General features: G+C 44.5%; 1 protein-coding gene and 1 non-coding gene across 2 annotated transcripts; one reads left to right on the forward strand and one right to left on the reverse strand.

Moving 5' to 3' along the window:
• Positions 1 to 3,390: 3,390 nt before the first annotated feature.
• TRNAR-CCG (transfer RNA arginine (anticodon CCG)) lies at positions 3,391 to 3,463 on the reverse strand. The gene has a single exon. It is a non-coding gene; the product is annotated as a tRNA-Arg (tRNA).
• Positions 3,464 to 9,074: 5,611 nt separating this feature from the next.
• On the forward strand, positions 9,075 to 19,384 carry KPNA2 (karyopherin subunit alpha 2). Its single transcript, XM_067547341.1, has 11 exons — positions 9,075 to 9,192; positions 10,344 to 10,465; positions 10,579 to 10,716; positions 11,462 to 11,550; positions 12,309 to 12,577; positions 14,535 to 14,629; positions 14,737 to 15,000; positions 16,261 to 16,494; positions 16,928 to 17,110; positions 18,510 to 18,659; positions 18,774 to 19,384. The coding sequence occupies exons 2-11, from the start codon at positions 10,391 to 10,393 to the stop codon at positions 18,864 to 18,866; spliced, it is 1,590 nt and encodes a 529-aa protein (XP_067403442.1). The 5' UTR covers positions 9,075 to 9,192; positions 10,344 to 10,390; the 3' UTR covers positions 18,867 to 19,384.
• Positions 19,385 to 24,954: the final 5,570 nt, after the last annotated feature.

Consider the following 24,954-nt stretch of genomic DNA (forward strand, 5'->3'; position numbering starts at 1 on the left):
AGTTACTTTGGGGAGGGGGGTGAACTCAGCATTTATGCACAATAGCTTATAAGGGTGCATGTTTTTTTAAGGTCAGTTAAATTGTACATCTGGCTATTTCAGTCCTTATTTCATGGGGACCCTTTGCAATTGTTTTTATAGTCATTGTCCATTCTCTGTAGAAAGGTCTGCTGGTTCCTGCAGTAGTTTCAATTTATTTTAAAACCTGAACATGTTAAAACCAGTAACATGAATGAGTACCTAGAACTCTTGACACCCTCCTCAGAGATTACACACATCGAGCCAACTTCATCTTGGGTGCAACTTTATTGATGTGGGATTCATTTAGCCCAATATGCTTATTCCTATAAAACCAATTTAAACATCTGAGGACTTTTCTTATTATCAGACAACATGTTCACTGGGGCCCCACTATCTGATAGGGGACGTCATGAAGATCAATCAATTAGCTTATGCCTGTATAGTGTTTTGAACACAAAAAACACTACACAAGTGTTGTTAAAGGCCATTAGAAATATCCTGTAGGCTGGTTACTGAAGCCCATCTTTTCAGCCCAAGGAAAGCTATGCAATGGAAGGCCCAAAACAATTGCTGAATGGTGTAGTATCTATCACTTAGTTTAAGTTTAAATGGGTTTTTAAGAAGGATCAATGTGTCAGTAATAAATATATCTAAACTCTCTATGGAGTTCTAATGCTCCTGTCAGCATGCTCTGTATCAAGTCACCAGTCAAGACAGAGCATGGTTGGGCGAATAAGGCCACTTTAGGATTGGATATTTGCTGAAGAAAATGGTAAGCTTCCATTCTGTTTAGTTATTTTAAATAAAACAGCCTGGAGGTATATGAAAACTTATTTTGGTTGCTACCAGTGAGAGTGGAACTTTCATTTCTTTGATGGTTGATGTAGATAATTGATAGCTCTTTATAGCTGGACTGTCTTATTTGTGAAATTATATAGTCCAACAAATTCCCCAGCCACAAAAAGTCTTATTTCAAATAGCTGGGTATAGTTTATTCTCTATACATCTAAAATGGTTTGCAATATGTAAGGAAATTGTTACGCATATATGACCCTATACTTTAATTTTCCATTTGTATCATTTGTTAATCCTTTTTCTTCTGTTACATATGACTTTTAAATATCTTAATTTTGAAAGTATGTTAACATGGGGGAAAAAAACACTATAGAAATCTAAACCCAGACACAATACTGAGCTGGATTCACAACTGGGGAGTCACATTAAACATCTTAGCCATTTATATTATATTAATTTAGCTGTTTTGGAGTTGTTCCAGCACAATGCATTCCTCTCTATTTTCATGGGTTTGGCTGGGACAATGAGGGGCTATGCACCAGAAAAAGCAATGGGGAACGGATTAGAGTAAATACACAGTTATTCTGTAACATTTATCTAACATACTTCTATGGCACTGTGCTATTGCAGGCAAGGAGCAAATACAACCTGCAAATAATAAAGTGATTTATTGGGCTTCTTTGCATATTAAACTCTTTAGTTTGTTTAAAGTCCTCTAATAGTAAATAAATCAGCTGGTTAGTGTCTGAACACCAGGATAGGTAAATCACTGGCGCCCTCTGGAGGATAAGGAATAAGAAACAGGTGCCTATGCTCTTTCCTGATGCAGAATTTACTTTTTTATGCAGTCTCAGACCATGTGGATGTATGGGGCAGGATGTGAGTGTGAATAAGGGAGAGGCTGTACGTAAAGGTGTCTTTCTGTGTGTAGATTAGAGCTACGTAAGGAGTATGGATGGGTTGTATGTGGGATGCATCAGAACCATGTGGGATTTTGATGATATAAAGAAACCACTAAATAGATACAACCATCTGATCAAACTATTTGGCAGTATAATTCAATACATTTTACTATATTGCTGTGTCTATGTCCGGGTGTTTCTCCAAAAATGTCATCTTTTCTAAAATTTCAGCTTCACTGGTAGCACCGTGGACAATGTGGTGGTTAACATGTCTACACAAGCCTTTGCACCTCTGCTACTACTGGTGAAGTTGCATTTGTTAGCAAACTTGAGTGAAAAGCTCCTAGTGTAGGATTCCTTCTCCCTATGAGAGAGGTTCAGAACTACAATGTTAGCAACCCATTACATTTATTGAAAAACACCAGAGACTGACACCAGCACTGGTTGCAGTGAATAACTGGGTGAATTTCCCATTCCTACTTGCCACAGAGAAAGGAACACTGGAGTTCTCATGCCCTCACACCAGATATGCGATGAGCAATTGCTCACTACAAAACACTAGGGTCCAGATTTTAACGAGTAACGAGGTGTTGATCTGCTTACCGCTGCAAGTCCTAAGTGATTTAGACAACTAACTCCCATTGTCAAACGGAATAGGGTCCGTTTGACAACGTGAATTAGCCGCCTTGCAACGCTGACCCAAGACGATGTCTCAATACCATAAAAAATCTGGGCCTAAAAGATCAAAGGTTAAATCCAAATGCAAGCCTGGTCTACCCCTGTACCTCATCATAATCCTAGGGCGTCGCAAAACCAAAGCACCACAAATCCTCCAGATGCTAAACCAGCACCTAGCAGGTGTGGCTGGGAAGGCCCAGTCACTAGCAGTCACAAGCTGGGCTGACTCGAAGGCCTGCACAGAATGATGCCCCGGATCTGAAGGGCACCGAAGTCAGTGGGGAAGGCTCCCGCTGTCTTCAAAGGGCTTTGGATCAGGTTTTTATCCCAGTACCAAACCACCTCTCACAGGGCAAAAGGTGCACAGCCCTCGCTGCCACGAAGGCCAGGGGACGGACAGGCGCGGTCCAGACACCGGCGCCAGAGATGGAGCCGAGCTTCCCGCCTCAGCGCCGACTGGCGAGAGGGGTTTTTCCAGTCAAGAAGCGGAGGAGGAAAAACCCACCCTAATGACGACCGCGGCTAACTTCGGCCCGCACCGGCCCCGCTTGGTTTCCCGGCCGCGCGCGAAGGCCGGCCCGGTCCGTGTGGCCGGGGGCTGAGGGAAGCGGTGCCGCGCGCCGCGGGTTTCGTTCTCTCCGCACCGGGCACGAGCTGCCTCAGACCGTCGCCTCGAGCGAGGCGGGAGCCCGCAGCCTCCCTGGGTGTCCGGGCCCTGCCCGTGCAGGGATCCCCCGGGCCGGCCCTGCGCTGTTGCCCGCACACACCAGCCTTCCCTCTCCCGCCTCCTGCGCGTCCACCGCGTCCGCACCCCCGCGCACGGGAGGAGAAAGGGGCACGGTTAAAAAGTGTATCATGGGCGGTGGCGGCGGCGTGTGCAGCTCCCCTGAGGGCGATAATAACGCGGTGGCGGTTCAGGAGCCCGGCGGGCAAGCAAGTCGCCAATTGGCTGCGAACAGGCTGCTCCGGCTCGCTACAAAACGTGTGAACGGCACGACCCAGATGGGACTCGAACCCACAATCCCCAGCTCCGGAGGCTGATGCCTTATCCATTAGGCCACTGGGTCACCCAGTGAGAACAGAGACTGGCGGGCTCTAAAGGCCCCGCCCGGCTCCTGCTGGCTCCGCCCTGATCCCACCCTTTCGTCTTCGATTCCGGCTTCACGCTGGGGGCCCCGCCCAGCTCAGGATGGCCACGCCCCACCCTCGATTCCCAGCCTGCCGAGCTCTCATACCGCCGCTCCACCGCCCCCTCAATCAACCAGGCGCGCTAAGCCCCGCCCCTCAGCTCTCACAGCTGGGCCGCGCGGGACCCGCGCCTGAGCTCAGCCCTGCCGCTCGCGACAGGCTCTTCCTTAGCCTGCCAGCGGCGCGACAGCGTCCGACTGTTAGCCCCACCCCGCGCCGCGAGCGAGCTCCTCAGTCGCGCGCATCGGCCGTTCGCTCCTCCCTCCCCGCGCGCTCCGACCCGAGAGGTAGCTAGCGTCCCCAGCCCCCATACCGCCCCCTGGACTCCCCCCCCCCCCACCGCGTAACGCAGGCTCCGTCTGTCCTTCCCTAACAGCCCCCTCCCCCCCAGCTGCTGGGGTTCCATCGCCCCCTCCAGCGTTAGCGCTGCCCTCTGCGCCCATACCCCGATACTAGCTCCACCCTGATGGTAGCTCCGCCCACTCTGGTGCGGGCCTGACGTTACCTCCTCCCCCACAGGGGCCTTTCCCGTCTGTCACCCGTCCCCCACACACGAACCCACTAGGCCCTGCTGGCCGTGGCTTCTCCTGAGCTCTCTGGTTGTCCTCTCCTCTGCCTGGATCAGGCATCCCTCTCAGGTTTGGCTCCCTCAGCTCCTGCAACTTCCTTCTCTGCAGCTGACCCACACCTTGGTCCCCCAGCACTGCACTGCTTCACCACCGCCATACTGGGGCTCTGTGCTGCTGGGGTGGCTTGTATCCACCCAGCGATGCGTGTGTTGCCCGGCGGTTTGCGTGAAAATGGGTTTTGAGGGTTCCTGGAAAAAAACAAACCACAGTATTAAGTTATAAGCCCTCTGGGGCAGGGACTGTCTTTTTGTTCCATGTTTGGTTTGCACCTAGCGCAATGGGGTGCTGGTCCATGGCTGGGGCTCCGTGCTATGGTTATACACATAATAACTATAATAAATACAGACAGTGAGATGCTGTGGGTAGCGTCGGACCAAGCGCAAATGAAGGCCTTGTTGTGGAGGAGGCTGGCTGGAATAGGGACGAGGGGCTGGTTGGGGAGACCCGAATAGAGTGGGGGTAAGGGACCCAGTTTGGGGAGCCGGCCAGAGTGTGAAAGGTCAGACTGGTGGAAGCTGAGGGGTTGGAAGGCAAGAACCTGGCTGGGTGTATAGTTCCGCCTAACAAAGCAAGCTGCGTGACCCTCTAGTAAGCTGCTGCCAGTGATTGGTGTAGGCCAAAGCAGAGAGCACCAAGGAGCTTCCACTGCAGCATCAAATGGGCACTCTGGCCTGATTTTAGTGGAAATCAGGCCTTTCTGGTTTTCACCAGAATCATTTGGGCTCTGCCCATTGATACCTAACATTCTCCAAAATTCAGAATTGACGAGATGCACTTTTCAAACATTATGATGTGTTACAGACACACAGAGAAATGCCATTAAGACCTTTTTCTAAGAGTAAAGCAGCTCCAGCTCACTTCCATCAGCCATTGACTCTGCTCCTCCAAACATGATTCCTTCTCCACTCTCATGCCCAGTGCTTTGCCTCAGTCCTCCTTCTAGCCCCTTTCCCAGTGGTGACTCAATGCCTTTTCTCCACTTGTGTTATCTTCCCTCTTCCCATGTGCCAAGCATCCACTCCTGCTCCTCTAAAAATATTGCCTCAAACCTCATTGCTTCTGGTTAGTTTGCCACCACTACCTGCTATTCTAGCAATCATGACTTCTACGCTCCTGTCTAATCATGTTCTTGTGGCATTAATATGTCTCTTCAGAAAGGTCAGAGCAAGCAAGATAACTGCAAAACAAAACAAACCCTAAATAAAATGTCACTGATGAACCCTCCGGTCTCTCCCCTATTATCTTGATTTGCTGTGTTATCTGTTCTTCATGGCAGGGACCTTGTCTTCATATATGTCTATAAACTACTATGTGCATCTATGAAACTGTATAAAAGTAATAATCTAATTAACAGGCATGAGTGTCAGTGACTGTGGCTGTACCACTACCTTTGACTGACTGAAATTTGACCTGTGGTCAGAGGACTTAATGTGCTTGAGTTTCAGCCAGTGTCACTCACTAAGATTCCAGATTTATCAGGAAAACATAATATTATGTAGCCTATGCTCTGGATCCTTGTCTTTCTTGTCAAAAGCCAGTGGGGAAGTGTTGAGTGTTTCAACATCACTGAGGAAGAAAGGGTGCCAAATATAATTGTTTAAAAAAAGCATGAGTTTGACTTTTGTTCAAAAAGTTATCCCATGAATATAATTTGGTTTGTATTAAGATATTGGTAATCAGTGTGACAAGACAACTCAGCGTGTCTCTATGCCACTGACTGGATTGATCCTTGTTAATCTGTGTTCAGACGTAGGTATAGCATATAGTCTTGTATTGATTGATGATCTTCTGGAGATGAAAAAAACAGGTGTCCATGCTGATTTATCTATATCAGCTGTCTTTGATACTGTGAATCAAGAAGTGTTGTTGATACACCTGCAATCTGTGAGGTGATTTTTTTGGTCATCTTGGGTATTACGTACCTAAAATGGTTGAGAAGCAATGCTAAAATATTGACCTTGCCAAGATGGTTAACGATGTAATTACTTCTAATCTAAATTACTGTAAGGAGTTCTACATGGGGCTGTACCTTCAGTCCCCCCAGAAAGGGACTCTAACCTGGAATGTGGTGGCAGCCTTCTTGTGTACGCACCTTGTCATGAGTAAATGACACTATGATACTTGTGCTCCACGGGCAGCATATTACCATTCACATGGCTTAGAACCCAGAGGTCTGGGACTTTTTTACCTAAACACTATTTTTCACACTGCACCAGATTGCTGTAGTTGTGATCAGGGAAGCCACTTGACTTGAGCTGGAGCTCCTTTGCTACGTGAGAGTGAGCTGCTGGCAGCATGATCTTCCGTCAACTTTTAAATTTGCCCTTTGGTTGGTTCTAAATATCCCAGATTCATTTGATCTTTTGGGTATGCTGCAAAGCCCCTGTTTTTGAGCCAGCTTTTGGGAAGGTGTGATGGTGGATCTCTTAGGAAACTAAGGACTAGGACCTTTTGGTTTGGGAATCTGAGGACTGGGCATGTTATATGAGGGTAGGCTGCTGCTCTTTTGGTCTGGTTTTTAGCATGTAAGGAGTGCCTCTTCAATTAGTTTGTTTTAAATCCCCGTAAAGAGCTGCTGGCACTTCTTCTTTAGGTTCAGTGGCTCTTTGGTTAGGAGTCTGAGTGCCTGGGTTTTGCCAAGAGCAGGAAAGAAGGCACAAAGGGTATGTCTATGGCAATGGTTCCCAACCTGGGGCCTGGGGGCCAAAAATGGCCCACGTGGTCTTTTAAAGTGGCCCGCTGCTCCCCTCCTGCTGGTTGCAGAAGGGAGACACCATCTAAGGACTCAGGTGGAAGGTGTTGCTGTGGGGCTACAAGACCGGTGCAGGCTTCTTGCTACAGCCAAAGGGACGAGAGATCAATCAGTGCACCCCTTCCCCTTGCTGTTTCAGGGAGCACGGCAAAGTGCTCCTCCTGGGTCCATAGGCACTGGGGTCCCTGCTGGAGCAAGGGGGAGGGGAGATCAGTGCTCCCTTCCCCAGCAGAGAGCAAAGCGCTCTCCCTGGGTCCTTAGGCCCTGGGATTCCGGGTGGAGCCAGAGGGAGGGGAGCACTGATTTCCCATCCCACTGGTTGCAGAAGGGAGTCACTGCCTAGGTACCCAGGTGGAGTGCACAGGGCTACAGGACACATGCAGTTTCTCTGCTGCAGCCAGGGGGACAGGAGATCAGCAGGGAGGCAGCCTCTGCACTGAACTCCTTCCCTCTGGCTAGGGTGTGGGGTGGTATGGCTGGCAGAGCAGCCAGGACTTACCATGCTTGAGAAGGGGCAGGACTCTAAAAATCAATGCCTTACAGTTTGGCCTGCATTTAGCAGGCCACCCACCGTGACTTAGCTGCCAGATCATGTGCTTCAGCGTGTAGTGACAGTCACTCATCTACACTTAGCACTTTGTCTGCAAGCGTGTGACATACTGTGAGTAATTTGTAGGTGTAAAATAGTGAATGTAAAAATGAGCACAGTAGCATCAAAATGTTTCCTTTATATATGTAGTGATTTGTAGTCCTTAATGGTGTGTACGTCAGTACATTTTTTATGAGTTGATAGACTGGTGGCCCTTCAGGGTTGTAAAAATGATATTTGTGGCCCTTGAGTTGGGAACCACTGGTCTACGGTACGTCTACACTGGAATAAAAGACCCATAGCACAGCCATGGCTGGCCCAGGTCAGCTGTCTTGGGTTCAGGCTGCAGAGTTAAAAACTGCTGTGCAGACGTTTGGGCTCGGACTGGAACCCAGGCTCTAGGACCCTCTCCCTTTGCACAGTCTCAGAGCCTGGGCTCCAGCCCAAGCCTGAACATCTGCACAACAATTTCACAGCCCCAAGAACCCAAGTCAGCTGACACAGGCCAGCTGCAAGTATTTAATTGTTGTGTAGATGTATTCTACATTGTAATGTAAGCCCAGGGTTAGTGGAACTCAAGTTATCTGACTCTGGATTTGTTAACCTAAGGCTCGAGTATCTACACTCATCTGTAACCCTGGTCCCAACCTGGGCTCAAACAACTACGCTACATTATGTAGGCCCAGTCCAACCAGCCATATCCCAGACTTCCTAGTGCCATCCCAAAATGTGGCTGCTGTAGCTCTTTCTTATTGTGAAGTGTGGGAAAACCTGGCTGTCCGGCAAATTTGATTGGCCAGAAGACAAAGGAAGTTGGTCCATGAGATTGTGGGATGCTTCAGGTGGATTCCCAGAGTGGGAGTCCAGAAAGGCAAAGCAATAGGGCTTGAACCCTGGATCCCGGCTTGACTCAGGATCAGATGCTCCGTCTAAATGGAGCCCTGGGTCAGCACAATTTGCGTGTAGACAAAGGGGGTTAGGTTTGTGGCTAAGGTTGAACCCTGGGCTTACAGTGCTTGTAGACGAACCCAAAGTGTGCTGCAGTCCCAGGTGACCAGTGACTTTCAGGCTTCAGTCAACCTCCCCGCTCACTCTGCTGACAGCGGGCGCTTTCGGCATATGTTTGGATCCTAGACAAAAACGGGCCCGTATGGGGACAACAAATCCCAGCATGCCATGCTCCACCTTCCTCCAAGCTGCTAAGGTCCAAGGCCGAGCAATGCGTATTGGGAACTGTAGTCTCCTTCGGGCTTCTTGACGCTCGGTGGCGCATTGTGTGCTGGGATAGGTAGTTCCTGGAGCCGCGAGGGGGGCGTTGCACGCCCGGCGACCTGTGACGTGTAATAATCGTCTCTCTGCGGGAGGGGAGGTTCTCGTGAGATCCTCGGCTCACCGCTTCCACTTCGCGAGGGGGAGCTGGTTTTTCAAACTGGCCAATGGGAACGTTGCTTTGGCTCGAACGAGCCAATCGGAGAGCGAAGGCGCGGGAAATTTAAATCCCGCCCGGGGCGGGGTAAGGGAAGAAGGGGGCGGGGACAGGGGCAACGTGTTAGCTAGCGGCTGGCCTAGGGTGTGCGCGAGCGAGTCAGTCGGAGAGCGGCGGTAGCTGCAGAGACGGGAAGCGAGGCGCTGCTGCAGGTGAGGCGAGTGGTGGGGGTCTCGTGCGCTGAGTCGAGGAGATGGGGGGGGTGATGAGAGAAAAAGGGTGGGGAGGGGGCAGTTCTGGGGCTCTAGAGGGCGGGCTGCGGTAGTAGGGGTGAAATGAAGTGGGGTAGTTTCTATGGGGGTATTTATGGGCGAGGTGTGAGTGGAGGGGGCGGACTAGGGCTGTGTGTGCCTGTGAGGGGGCAAGAGGCCGGGCGGGGGGGGGCGGTTCTGGGGCTGTATAAACCGGTGGGGGATGGGCTGGAGCTGTAGGGGGTGCAGTGAGGGTGGCGGTAGTTCCTATGTGGTATCGGTGGGGGGGGGGGGGGGAGGTGGTGAAGGTACGAACGGTTTACCTTATCGAGGGCTACCGTGGGTTCTGCCGTGCTGGAGGCTGGCTGGGGGATTTCTAAACTGCAGCCCTCCCAGGGGAGGCCCTGGTTGCTGTAGTGGCTTATTTTGAATCGGGTGCACGTTATGAATCGGGCGAGCGTAGCTGCTGCTGTGTGTTGAGTTTGGGGCTTTACTCCCCTGTAGGCGACCTAAGGAGCTCAGCGCTGCATCCTGTTATGAGTGTAGCGGCAGCACGCTGTGCTCGGGGGTGTGGGTATGTGCAAAATGGCTGTCTCCATTTAAAAAGCCATCGTCAACTTGAAATCTAGTCAGCGCTGTGAAGTGAGTTAAAATTACCGACGGGTTCTGCATCTACCTGCCCGTGAGTCAGGTTGCCAACCTATGTGGTTCTAACCTCACTTTTTTTTCTGGGTGTGTAGGGGAGGGAATGAGACAAACTTGCTTGTTGCTGTGCCTGCACGGCCCGGCCCGTGTTATCTGCAGGAAATAATGAATGTGTATGCATTGAGGGCTGTTAGAAATCTAAAATAAAATAAAATAATTCTGTTTATTTGCAGGCAACTTAAGTGTCACTTTTAACAATGGTAGGCTTTAAAAAAAGGAACAGAAGGATGATTATCTTAAAATGTCCCTTTTCAAATGAGAGGCAATGCTAGTTAGTTTTGGAGTGGAATGATATGCAATCTGGATGTACTTCTCTATCTTTAACCCAGTCTTGATTTCAATGCATGTCTTACTCTGAAATCTTTTTGGACAAAGTAAGCTCATTGCTAAACTTTGGTCTGCTTCAGGTCTATATTTTGAGCTGATATTGCTTGAGGTCTGACTCACGTAAAAGATGTCTACCAATGAGAATGTTGGTGCAGCAGTTGCCCGTCTGAACAGATTCAAGAACAAGGGAAAAGACACTACAGTGAGTATCTTGACTGCAGACTCCAGCTGATCATCAATGCATATTTTAAGCATAATTTAGCCCTTTTAAAAAAGGAAATACAGTTCATCATGAATGCACATTTGGTCTCTCAGGAAATGAGGAGGAGGCGGATTGAAGTTAATGTAGAGCTGAGGAAAGCTAAAAAAGATGATCAGATGCTTAAAAGAAGAAATGTCAGCATTCTTCCAGATGATGCCACTTCACCTCTTCAGGAAAACCGGAGCAATCAGGTAACTAAGGACTAGTCTACATTTAAAACTTACAGCAGCACAGCTGTACTGATACAGCTGTGCCTTGGTAAGAGCGCTTGTGTAGCCATGTGATGTTGGCAGGAAACGTCTCCCACTGACATAGCATTGTCCACACAAACACTTATGTTGGCAAAACTTATGTCGCTCGGGGAGGGGAGGGGGGTGTTTTTTAACACCTGAGTGACAAAAGTTTTGCCAACATAGGCCTTGTCTACACTAGCACATAAGTCCCCAGCTCAGTGAGATCAGGAGGTTTTCTACTTATTCTGGGCTGTGGCCTGCTGAATATCTCTTCCATCACTGGATGTCTTACTATGTATGTCTGTGGTGCTGTATAATTACATTACCAACTGTAACACAGAAAGCACACTAGCAGATCTCTGCCCTGCCTAATCTCAGACCCAAGGAACAAATAGATAAAATACACCTACACTTTGTCTACAGTGGGAACAATTGTCTACACTAATGCTAATTGGTTTAACATATTTATGTTAATAATTTAATAAATTAAAATCTAACAACTAACTCTCCCAGTGTAGACAAAACCGTGGCTTCCAAGAATTGGGAGTCCCATTATAATTGACAATGCTCCATGAAGCATTGTGTATTAACAGGTGCTTTTTCTTTGCACTGTGCCTTGTGGGCTGATTAGGGAGCTTTTGCTTGCTATACAGACACCTACTCTTCCCAACGTAGTCTTAACAGCTTTCTATTTCTTATGCAGGCTACTGCACACTGGTCTGTTGAAGAAATTGTCAAAGGAATTAACAGTAACAACTTGGAGCTTCAGTTGCAGGCAACTCAGGCTGCCAGGTAAGAACCTTCAAGCTCAACATTTATCCAACTCTTCTGTATAGCGTGGTGGCTGGGGATAAGGGGCTCAGCTAATCAGAGCACAAATGTCAGTCACAGAACTTGGCTTCCAAAAAGTATTTGCTGTGTAAATATTGCTAGTATCTATAACACTTCTATAATCAGGATTTTGGCAAGTAACTATTTTGGGACTGACTCTATAGTCAATCAGTGTGGAGACTAGGGCCAAATGAAATGATCATTTGGCATCATATATAACCTTGAATGTTTAAAGGTATGACTTGAGCGTGGGCTTTGGAACCTGGTACACCTGAATTGTCATCCTGGTTCTGCCACTGAATGAAGTGAACTGAATGAACTGTCGTCCTGGTTCTGCCACTGAATGAAGTTCAAGTTAGGGATGTGATCCAAAACGTGAGCTGGCAGAAAGACCACATATGGCTTTTGTGAAGCCTCTGGCAGCTGTTGCTTTCTCTACATTAGAATATATCTCTTGAGCAGCTCAGATGCATTATTACTGTAGGAGAACTATGAAGTTAAGTTTCACTTCAGTCACTGAACAAAACCTCTAAAGAAATTTACTAAAAGCAATTTTGTTAACATTTAATGCTTCCTAGCTTCCTCGTGTTAAACTGATCTGTAGTCTGTCTGAACATCTTGGAAGTGGTTCTTTCAGACTTATTGACTAAACTGGAATATGTCCTAAAGATTTTAGTGGACAGAAATAATTCTTCCTTATTTGTATTTTTCTTCCTTAGGAAACTCTTGTCCAGAGAGAAGCAGCCCCCCATAGACCATATCATCCGGGCTGGCTTGATTCCAAAATTTGTCTCCTTTTTGGGTAGAGCAGACTGTAGCCCAATTCAATTTGAGTCTGCTTGGGCACTTACCAACATCGCTTCTGGCACATCGGAGCAAACCAAGGCTGTAGTGGATGGTGGGGCTATACCAGCCTTTATATCCCTGTTGGCTTCACCCCATACTCACATCAGTGAACAGGCTGTGTGGGCTTTAGGAAACATTGCAGGTATATCAATGTGGTGTATGACCATTGTTTTCAGCCATACTTTCTTATACACAAGGGGAAGAGGAAGTCGTTAAGGGCCAGATTTTCAAAAGTGCTGCTGCTTTTCCTTTGTGCTTCTTTTTCTTGGTGAGAGTTGTGTTGGCAGCATGAAGAGTAGGGAGGACCAGACTTCCTTTTCTTCTGCAACAGATTCCAGCTCCTCCTGGGGGATTCCCAGTCCAGCTGGAAGATATAATCTCTCCAGCATGTCCTGGATCAGCCTTGGGGCCTCCACCCAGTGGGACATGCTCAGTAGAGTTCCAAAGGAAGCCTACCAGAGGGCATCCTTATCAAGTGCCCAAGCCAGCTTAGGTGACTCTTCCAATAGCTTGGTTTCCTTCTGCCTAGCATGCAGAGCTCTCTTGAAAATCTGCCCCATGTCTGCTTAGCATGTAACAACCTGAACTCAAACGTGGAGGTGGTCACACATAACTTCTTGCCCTTTGGTTAAGTGTAATATCCAATACAACTTCTGTCAAAACCTGGCAGTAAGTTCCATTTGACAAAACTCTTCCATATTTCACTATCATCTTAATATAGTAGTTGCTTCTCTTTTCAAAGAAATGGAAGTGTGTAATGGTGTGGGTTTTGGGAGTAGGATAAGTAATCTGATACTGAGGAGCTTTCAGGTGTTAGTCTGCAATCTGCCTGGTTATAGCTAGTGTTCAATCTAGTTCTTGAATTCTATGTTTATAAATTCAAACCTAGCAAGAGTAAAATAGTGATTCAGATCACTGGATCAATTATTTTAGTACTTGAATCCTGGAAATGACTGTTAAAATATTGCATGGTGTAAGCAGTGGATGATCATAATAGGTAAGCAGTGAATTTCTAGAGTACCTCTGCGTTCCTTCCCTGTGGTCTCAAAACCTTAGTTGAGGTTGAAGTTGTCATTTCTCTAGACCCTTAAAATCTAAATCCTTAAACCATCCATAGCACTGGAACCAGGGACTGGTGGTTCTCAGCCATGTGAGATCAGAATTCCAAAGTACTTAATTTGCATAAGACACCATCGAGGATCTTTTTAAAAAAAAAAAAAAAAAAATCCTTGCTCAGGGATGAACTACAATAACACATCAATAGCATTAAGTTTACTTTGGTTTTCATGTACCATCATGGTGCAGTTATGTCTAATAATATTGGGGGTATGTTGAGTTTTCATTGAAATAAAAGCAAGAACGTTTCTCTAGTCCTAACTAACCATGTTGCTATAAAATTGTTCTAGTGCTACAGTGTGACTGCTTACTACATTGGGGGAGGAAGGGGCCTGTGACACAATATCCATTCAGTGTTAGTTTGTTTAAAAAAAAAAAAAAAAAAAAAAAAAGGTTGAATCAAATTGCAAACTAAAGATTTTAGTCTGTGAAAGTGAATTGAAATAACATTGACAGTAACTAAGAGGTGCTTTAGACTATTTTACATCTAAGTTGTAGTAACAAGTGAATTCAACTTGAAACATTTGTAAAGAAGAGTTAAGGGGGAATTTTAAATCATTTATTGGTTCTGTCTGGAGGAAATTCCAGAGTAACTCTCATGTTCCAGGTTCAGTGGTGGGTCAAATGCATTTTGTGGAAGTGGTGCGGGTTATGTTTGCATTAGAACTTTGGGAAGAAAAATTAAAACTCTTGCTTGATTTTGATTTTTTTGTAAAAACTTGTTACCAAAGCTAAACCTACATCTTAAGCCATATTTGAAAGTATCTGATAAGGAAGTCCATGGTTTGAGTAGTTAAAAGGTGCATTCCCAGCGACTTAACACTGATAGCAGTTCTCCCGTTGTCCACCAATGCCTCTGCTTCTTAATCAGGAGCAGTATTAATGATTCACTAAATCAAGGAAGAGACATTGCATATATACACGCCTTGCTGTTCAGTTAGGAGTTTCCTGGTTCTGACATAGGTATCTCTTCTGGCTTTCAGGTGATGGTTCAGCCTACAGAGACCTAGTTATTAAGTATGGTGCTATTGACCCCCTGTTGGCTCTACTTGCTGTGCCTGATATTTCTTCTCTAGCAGTAAGTGTGCACCACAATTTAAGTCACAACAGTAGTCGTACCAAACTGTTATAAATCATTAAACTCCCAGTTGAGCAGGAGCTAACCAAAAATGTTTACTTTTTCAGTCTGGATACTTGCGCAATCTTACCTGGACCCTCTCAAACCTGTGTCGAAATAAGAATCCTGCACCACCTATAGAAGCCATTGAGCAGATCCTTCCTACCCTAGTTCGTCTATTGCATCATGATGACCATGAGGTCTTGGCAGATACCTGCTGGGCTATCTCTTACCTTACTGATGGTTCTAATGATAGAATTGAAGTAGTAGTGAAAACTGGACTGGTGCCACAGCTTGTGAAGCTCCTGGGATGTGGTGAACTGCCAATAATGGTAAGATGGTGGTGCATAGAAATTACTTTAGCTTTATATGTGTCGCTCCTGTCTGAGTGGTTTATGGACAAAACAAAATGGCTACAGCAGTGGCTTTCAACATGTCTAGCCATTTCATGTAGTCTAAAGGAAACCCATAACACATACTTTAGGTGGTCCGTGAGTAGATATAAGCTCAACTACTACATTTTCTTTCCTGAAGACTTCACGTGAATGATCTATGCAGCTAACAAGCTTCTTTCCTCAGTATCTGTAGTAGCTTGACAGTCTCTAATGATGTCACTCTGGTCACTCTTAATTTTTGAATCATAAGCTGAAGCAGAGCTCTGTGTAAGCCTGAAAACTTCTCTCAATAAAAAAAATTACCTCACGCATCTTGTATCGTCTTATGACTCTTGAGGCATAGATAACCACTATCAAAGATGTCCCTTCATCACTTGCCTCAATTAGCTACAGTAATCAGAGTTACTAACACCTTGGGAATGGAGTTGGTTCATAACTCTGAACAAAATGTTATGGTGGTTCTTTCAAAAGTTTGCGACTGAACATTGGCTTAATACAACTTTGAAATTTTATTCAGAAGAAAAACGTTGCTTTTAACCCTCTTGTTTAATTTAAAATAAGCACAGAAACGGTTTCCTTACCACGTCAAATGTTTTTTAAACTTCCTTTATTTTTTAGTCCTTTATGTTTAACACAGTAGTGTACTATATTTGCATTTTTTCCCTGTCTCTTCTGCTACCTGGTTGCATATTTCCAGTTCCAGATGAGGTGTGTGGTTGACTGGTCAGTTCGTAACTCTGGTGTTCATAACTGAGGTTCTACTGTAGTTTAAATTACCAATGACTTCGGTCCACAACACATATAAATCTTGGCATTCTAATGCCAGTTCTTGGCAATGGGATCTGTTAAAGGAGCATGGAATCTTAAAACTGAGCTCAGTGTGTTTAGAGTATGGGTTCGAAGAGTCCAGCTTGAGTCTTCCTCCCTAATACTTGTGATATGATCTTAGGCATGTCATGCTATCTTCTTTACCTCAGTTTATCTACTGTATAACAGCTGTAATGTCTAGACCACTTCAGGTCTTTCAAATGAGAGGTACCATAGCAGTTTATTCTACAGAAGCCCACTTAGTAACTGCAGGGGATAAAGCTGAAGAGCTTGTAGTGGCAATGATCTTCCTTGTGAGGTGTGGTGTTGTACGAGTGGAATTTAGTAATGTGTCCTAAACTTATCATTTGCTATGTCTCTTTCTTTCAGACTCCATCATTAAGGGCTATAGGAAATATTGTCACTGGCACTGATGAACAAACACAGATTGTTATTGAATCAGGAGCGCTAACAGTCTTTCCAAGCCTGCTCTCTCACCACAAAAATAACATCCAGAAAGAAGCAGCGTGGACCATGTCCAACATCACTGCTGGCCGTCGGGATCAGATCCAGCAAGTTGTGGATCATGGGCTTGTTCCCTATCTCATTGGAATTCTGAAAAAGGTGAAAATCCAATCTCCCCCACCCCCCAAATCTCATTGTGGAATCAAGTGCCCAAATTTAGGCCTTACATGGGGAATGTGCTTCCCCCATGTGCTTCCCTACAGACTTCAGTGGAAGCCGCTTACTATTTTAAAGGTGTACTTGCTCTATGACTAATCTTCAGGCTGATGTTGACAGTAACTTATTGTATGGTTAAGATGACAATTCTTCAGAGTTGACGTTATTCTAGGCAAGATTACTGTGTATGAAGAGGAGGCATTAAATGTGCTCTCTGTTAGTCATCTTTGGCAAAAACTTAAATTATACAGAGTTCAGAATTTAACTTTAATAACATGCCCCAAGTAGCAATGGAATATCTTGTATGTGGAAGATCTCATTGGCCTAGTAGTTATTGCTTTGTTATACTGAATAAATCATTCTTCTCTTAAAACAGGGGGACTTCAAATCACAAAAAGAAGCCATATGGGCTGTGACCAACTACACAAGTGGTGGAACAATTGATCAGATTGTATACCTTGTTCAGGCTGGTGTCATAGAACCTTTATTGAGCCTCTTGTCAGCCAAGGACAGCAAAACTGTGCTAGTTATTCTGGATGCTATTACTAATATCTTCTTGGTAAGCAGATAAAGGATAATGCATAAGTATAATTGTAGTCTGAATTAGTAGTTAAAATAGATAGCAGTCCCACCTAGGGACATTGTCTCAGGACTGGGACATGCCCTGATTCCTGAGCTTCAAACAGTGCACGACTTGTAATAAGCCCATGCCTGTGAGTAACTTCCCATTCGAGCTGCCTAAAGTCACAGACATGAGCTTCCCCAAGGCATAAGTGCAAAAATCTGTAGGGGATTCAGGCTGTGTGCAGAAAAGGACAGGAATGTTCACATGAAGGCTTGTTAATGGGCGTGGCACTTGGACCTGCCCCTGAACCATGCTGTTCCGATTCAGCACCTAGCACATCAGTGTCCAAATGGAGTGTCTCTTCAGCACTGTGCTCTTCATGGCACCTTTGCCTGTGCTGAGAAAGGCACAGAAAACAGCACACCAAGAGAGGGTGCTCACATACACACCCCCCACCCCACCCCCCCGTTGCTGTGGCTGACAGGATGAAAGGACTCCTGTTGTCATCCCAGAGAATCTCATCCTGGATTATCGCCTGCATCCAAGCTTGCTATGAGCAGGCGAATATCCTGCCTCTGGCTATCATGACCGCTCATTTGAGAGCGCAGGAGGCAGCAGCATTCTTAGCATGAATACCAATCCAGGACATTTGCAGGGACGCGACATGGTCATCAATCCGTAACTTCACATCCCACTACACCATCACTTAACAGGCCTAGCACAATGCCAGTTTTGGGAGAGCTCTGTTGCAACCATCACAACTGTAAGCTTCTAGCCCACCTCCTGGGACACTGCTTGTGAGTCACCTAATATGGAATGGACATGAGCAAGTACTCAAAGAATAAAAAAGTCGTTAACCTTTTGTAACTGTTGTTCTTAGATGTGTTGCTCATGTCCATTTCATGACCCACCTTCCTACCCATCAGTCGGAGTTTCTGGCAAGAAGGAACTGAATGGGCGGGGGGCTGGCGACACCCCTTATATCTGCACAGGTGCATGACCCCAGGGGGCACCAGAGCCAGCCCTCTGGATAACACTGAGGGGAAAAATCTCCAGCACTGGTGCACATGGCATGCACATATCTAACATGGAATGGCCATGAGCAACAATCTCGAAGAACATCAGTTAGAAAAGATTAGTAACAGCTTTTTTTACGTACTTCCAGTTATGGATGCCATCCATAGTTCAGCCACAGTATCTTGCATGTTGGTGGATTCAGTAGCCAAGAACCATGGCTTTTCTCCTAACCAATCACTTTCACTGATTCTAAAAATATGCTCAAAGCATCCATAGTCATTTTGGTAAATGTATGGTGTTGCAGTAAGTAAGCAAACCTCTCCAGTAGCATAACTTCAGTAGTGGTGTTCTGAACCTTATGTCTGATTCTTTGCAGGCTGCTGAGAAAATTGGTGAGACTGAAAGACTCTGTCTCATGATCGAAGAGTGTGGAGGTCTAGACAAAATTGAAGCTCTTCAGTCCCATGAAAATGAACAGGTGTATAAGGCCTCTTCAAACCTGATTGAGAAGTATTTCTCAGCAGAGGTGAGTAACTGAAAGCATTAAAACATGAATTTTGACTCTGCATCTCAATACAACCAAGTGTGTTAAAGCTTGAAATATTAATATCCATTTCAAACCTCTTTCCTTCATCTTTAGGAAGAGGAAGACCAAAATGTTGTGCCAGACTCTACTGCTGAGAGCTACACCTTCCAGATTCAGGGAAGTACTCCTGACACTTTCAACTTTTAGACTTTCCATGCATTCCAGCCAGCCTCAAAAGTCTCTTGGTACCCATCTGAGTACTGCCTTCTATTTGTCTTAATGTCTTCACTAATCCTTTTTTTACTGTTTTTATGTGACTTGTAGCACTTTGTATAACTGAAGCATACTTGAACAGTTCAAAACAGTGTACATACTGTGTGAATTACTAACTGTAAATTTCAATCTTTCTACCTGAATCTTGAAGTACACATGTAAATACTCTTTTACTTCCATATTTTTTTGTCTCTCTTAGTGTTATTTCAGTGCAGGGCTGTGCTAATATAGCTTTCATGCGGTTTGGGATAAAATAGAGCAATTGGAGATATTGGTTTCTTGATGTCACATCTATGTACATGCAAAAAATTTGGAGGTTTAACAAGTCATGCAGCCTTCTCTCAGAGCAGGAGCCACTCTCTACCCATCACAGTGAAGTCATCAACAGACTGTGAATATGCTTTTAAAGAGGATTTGTGTTCAGAATTTAATAAAGTGGTATCAGAACACAATGTGAACTGTCAAACTTTTTTTAAGTGAAACCAGATGTGCAAACATTTATACTTCGTCCTTACTTCTGTTAATCAACCCGTTCCTCATACCTAGTGGCTGGGTAGAAGGATAGGTTCCTAGCTCCCTAGATAAGTGCAAGTCTAAATTGTGGAAGTGGTTGGTTTTGTGGGGCTTTTTTTTGTTTGTTTGTTTTGTTTTTTTTAAACTTTCTGAAGCCAGGGCACTTGCCCATCATGCCTTAGATACTCCTAATTTTGAATTCTCTACACCAGACATAGCTGGCAGATATCTCTGCATAACAAGGAGCTGTTATAACGCTGCTTCCTTGTTTGCTACTCCTTACACAGTTGTCAAGTACTACCCCTCAACAACCTCTGATTCCACTCAGGAGTGTCCATGAGATTCTAGAAAACAACAAGCATGTATATGCTACCCTCCATTTCAGACTATGGGGGTTTGAATAGCAGTACTTCCTGAAGTTCTGCTCTGTAATGCTCTCTTGTGGATGTGAACATGAGTTTAAAGGTCCAGCTTGCATGAATGTGGTCCTGTTGAAAGAGACATGCCCTAAGGCTCTGGCTAAGCATTAAGAAAGGATGCTGAAGGAATGGCAGCCTATGAACTGATGCTTTAAACTTAGGGACGGGAGAAAAGTTACAGCACTACTTCTCCAAAGCTGGGGATGTTGACTTGATTCTCTTTAGTAGGACATCAGACCATCTTGTATTGGTGGATGAACATATACAGCTAGGCTAGAAGTGTCCTGGCTGTAGGTTTTTTTTCATGTATATAAGATCATGGTGTTCAGTTGTTACTGCAGCAACTTTCATCTTCAGACTCCAACACTCTTTCAAGAAAGGACTTTTCCAGCCTAATTGCTCTCTTGCTTGATTGTTTCAGGTGGGGTCATGTTTGTACTGGCCTCCTTAAAGGAGGTCATGTTGATGCTCTTGAGAGAAGGGTGGGAGAAGAACCATAGAATACAGGAGTGGTCTAACTGGCTTGTCAGTCACATGCAGGTCTTTTGCAGTTAATGTGGCTCACAGAGCTATTTCCCTCCCATTCTCCACCTACCACACTTGGGTGGGGGAGGGAAGCTCAGAGCTTCTGCCCTGTGGCAAGGTGGTTGGGCTAGAAGATTCTACCCAGGGGGAAAGCCACATCTGAGGAAGAAAACTATACAGACATAGCCTGCTGTACTAGCAATGAGCCATAGAGGGCATCCACTAAAGAGTGATCTGGTTTCCCATTTATTCAACCCTCTATGCTGCTGAAAGTGCTAGTGATGATGATTAAGTGCATTATGTAGACTTACATTAAATTCTGCCATAAATAATCTGCCGTGACAGAAGCGGAGGAAACACTCCCAGGATAGAGAGTTGAACTCCTTTTGTTTAAAAAAAAAAAAACAAAAAACAAAACAAAAAAAAAAAACCCTCAGGTAACCTGTTCCTGATAAATCATAATACAAAATTCTTATGTAAATAAAACTATAATCTACTTACCCTGGCTGTGGCTGGAAGGTTGCCTTGCTGATGAAGATAAAGTCAAGACGTTGAAGAAAAATCACATGAAGTGTTTCACTTCACCCAAATCAATGTTTAGTTTCTTTGTTTATGGGGTTACTAAACTAAAAACGGGTTATCTGCATAGCTCTATAGCTTACATACAAAGGATTATAACATTTATTATAGACGTGATGCCAGTATCAACTATACTATTACTGTACATCTAACTTTGGAGAATGTTTGTGTAGAGGATAACCCTTTAACACATGCATTCAACTTTACAGCTAGGACATCAAGGAGCTAGTTGCTGTTAAGAGGTGTTGAGGTGGGTAATGCTGAATTCAAACTGCCTTCCAATTTTTACAATTACCTCTGCCCCCTTACCCACCATTGAGATGGTGAAGAGAACCACCTACTACCCAATATGAAAAGCTTACATTGTTTCCTCGATGCTATAAAATAGAAAAAGGGTTCCCATGCTGTTATGAGTGCCAGATGCTCCATGTTTCACTTGCTCAGCTCTCAAGCCTCCAGCTTCCTCCTGACAGCCTTGATAAATTGTATTATGTTTTCAGTGCAAAAATCTGCAGATACTGAAAATATCAGGCCAGCTTAAAAAAAATTAATTACATTTAATACCAATTTTTGTTTTTTATAAAAAGGATATGGTAGGGATTGTACTGTTACAAGAGAGGGCTTTGAGGACAATGCTACATAACACAATATCCTTGTTGTGTAATGTTTGGTCAAATGTCATATGGATGTATGGTCATAGCTATCTACTACATTGATGCTAAGTGTTCCACCAGAGGGTGCTACAATCAATCCCAAATATGCTGTCATTCTACTTAACGAGGTCCTAGATTCCATGGTCAGAAGGAACCATTGTGATCATATACAGGAGGAGATCAGAGTAGAACTTACTAGTGGGACCTGGCCTTGGGATGAAAAAGATGGCTCTGAGACAACAGCTGGATAAATAAATAGTAAGGAAACTAGGCACCATACCCAATTCAGTTTCAGTAGGAGTCAGTACCCAACCCCTTTTAGGGTCCGTTTGAATATCTCATGTAAAATATAATAGCAAGTAGTGTACTCAGCCTGTGATGGTCTAAAGCTGTTAGTACCACCGTTAGTACACATCCTTTCTGATGAGTCAGGGCCTGGTAGTGACAGCAGCCTACTGCAGAATGTCAGCACACAGGTGTGTAGAGGGGATTAATTTTCATAGCACTTAATATGGAGGAAGAGACACTGGATCTCAGTCCTGTTTCTGGGTGCTGAATACTGTCCATCTCAGTCTAGCTCCAGGAAATGGATGCTCTTCTGCAGAAGCCAGAAGGTTTCCAAGAGCAGTGGCTTTTTCCAGCTTGTAGTTCATTTGCTGCCCTGAGGGAAGTTCTTTAAAGGAAAGGTAGGGATTTAAAGGGATGAGAGAAACTAAGGAAAAGATAAATTTAATACAGGCTGGAGACAAATCCTCTCAGATTATTTTAAGGTGAATTTGCATTGGTAAATTAAAATGTTCTAACCAGTTTAAATAAGACAATGGGCCAAATCCAGAGGTGATACATACATTAAACATCTGGAATGGAGTTTGAATGGTGTGATTTATATACAAAGGATGAAATCCTGATGTATTGAAGCCAATGTGAGTTTTACCACTACGGGCTATGGGGCCAGGATTTCATCCTCAAGGATTAGAAGAAAGTGTAAGTAGGTAACCTATTTATGTTACACCTTCCTGAATTTGGCCCACTGTATTAAGTGAAAATCATGGGACTAGTATCTAAATGTTTTGGTTTTTTTTAAAAGCATGATAAAATAAGGGAAGGTTGCCTGAATTTTTTTTTTTGTCTCTACAACAATCAAGCTGGACCTTAACATTATGTAATATGTATCAGATCAGATTTGCAGCAGTATAATAGTTGCATACACATGGGATTACAGTTATGCTCTATGGGCATGTGGAAGTTTGAATGCAGTAGTGGTATCAGAAAATCTTGACTAATCTCCAAGGTGCTCCTCCATCATCCAAATCATATCTGTTTACCCACTATATGAAACAGCTGTGAAAGTAGCTTTTTCAGCAGTGGATTGTTACATTGATTTGGGCTGCAGAGGTTCAATTCCATTCAAAGCAGTCTTGTGAAATCGTTCTGAAGGGAGGTGCTGTTAATCAGAAGCAGCAATTTAATGTTACAGTGCATCCCTCCCCGCGCCACTCTCCCCAATTCAGAGCAGGAAACAACGATCGGACAGAATTCAACATTCTGACTTTCTGGATAGACTCTCTAGGAATGGGGAGGGACTTGATTAATTTTGTCCATATGTCACTTCCTTTCTTCTAATGGCTAGAAAAATAACATCACTGCAGTCCCTATAATTTACAATAGAGAGTACATTTTTAAAGAGGCATTCATATTCCACTCCTTAAAAACAGCCTTGCAAAATTTGGTAGGATTCTTTTTCTCCCACTTTGATTTGTATATTTACTATCTTCCTGAAGTTGAAGCTCTCATCCTATCTATAATTTACTAAATGTAACAGAACCTGAGGACTGAGACCAGAATTGGGGTAGGGACAAACAAAAAGTATCTAGAAGAAGGGAGGCATCTGGTGTGCAAGATTTGAATTCAAACAGACTGAGAAAACTGCAGCAGCAACTGGGGGCAAGAAAGTATCAGGTAAGTGTCTCATGAAAACAAATCATCTTTGAAATTATAGTTAAGAAAAATGTAGTGGGTCATCCAGTCTAATCCCTGGAACTAAGGCAGATTTCCCTATGATGCTTCCTCCAGTGCTTTTGTTCAGTCTAGCTTTAAAAATATTTTCTCTGATATAACCAATATCCTGTACTTCAAATAAGGTTAGGAGATCAAGCTTTTGTCTGTTCTAGAGTACCGTGGATTAGCACTTATAAACGTAAGTCTTTGGTAACCTACAAAATGATACATTTTAATCTGAGGAATAAACATTACACAAACATCCTAACTAAACAAGAAGTTGTCTACTTCTCACCTAGGAAGTCGTTCCATTTCTTATAGACTATAGGTTAAATTCAAAGAAGGACATAATATCTTTCTAGAAATGTATTCCAAATGCTTATTTTTGTAGCAACCAAAACTACTAGGTACTTTACATAATAAACAAGCGAGACAAGGCACTTGCTCAAAGAATGTGTTGTCATCTGAGGCCCAGATCCCGAAGAGGGAAAGGGTATACCAGTTGGGCCCTGTATGACCAGAAGAGTCTATCCATTTGGATCCAATGGCAAAATCAAGGCCTCATATTGGACCTCATGCTGCCTCTAAATTCTACCTTTTTTTCCCCCCTTCTTTTTTAAAGCAGAATCTTTCATAAATAATATTTCAATTTTTTTCCCCTCAAGAGATTTTAGCCATGAAATCAAAGTATGTGATAGATTTTGCTTCAAATCACATTTAGCACTTCAGTAGTCCCTTTGACTGTAAATATCTAGGTTGTGCTCTCTCCAAAGTGCAATCCCTCTTGTCATTTTTAGGATGAAATAGACAAATGGCATTTTATAAAGTGGACTAAACCATTCATCACTCTTTCCTTTAAGTGATCATGGATGGTAGTTGAGATTATGGAACATGTAAATTCAGTAATACAGAGTAACAGACAACTTGATAGTTGAGTGTCTTTCCCCTCAATCACTCCATACACCTAGAGGTGTCTTACCTTCTGGGATCCCAGAACAAGCTGGCGGACCATCTCAGCAGGTCCTTCCACAACCATGAGTGGTCTATTCGCCCAGACATCATGAACAGCATCTGCCAGCGGTGAGGAGTTCCCCAGGTAGATCTGTTCATGACAAGATTCAAGAGGAAGTGTCCGCAATTTTGCTTATTCCTGAACCCCAGCTCGGGCTTGATCACGGACGCATTCCTCCTTCCCTGGGTAGACCACCTGTTCTATGCATTCCCGTCCTTCCTGCTCAAGGTCTGGAGTGAGAGACCATCCGTCATACTGATAGCCCCAGCCTTGCCTTGACATCACTGGTACACAATGCTACTGGAACTGTCTGTGGCCATTCC

The sequence above is a fragment of the Emydura macquarii genome, unplaced genomic scaffold (genome assembly GCF_026122565.2).
Source record: "Emydura macquarii macquarii isolate MOO-44397 ecotype Brisbane River unplaced genomic scaffold, CSIRO-AGI_Emac_v2 contig_1230, whole genome shotgun sequence".
NCBI classification, from domain to species: Eukaryota; Metazoa; Chordata; order Testudines; family Chelidae; genus Emydura; species Emydura macquarii.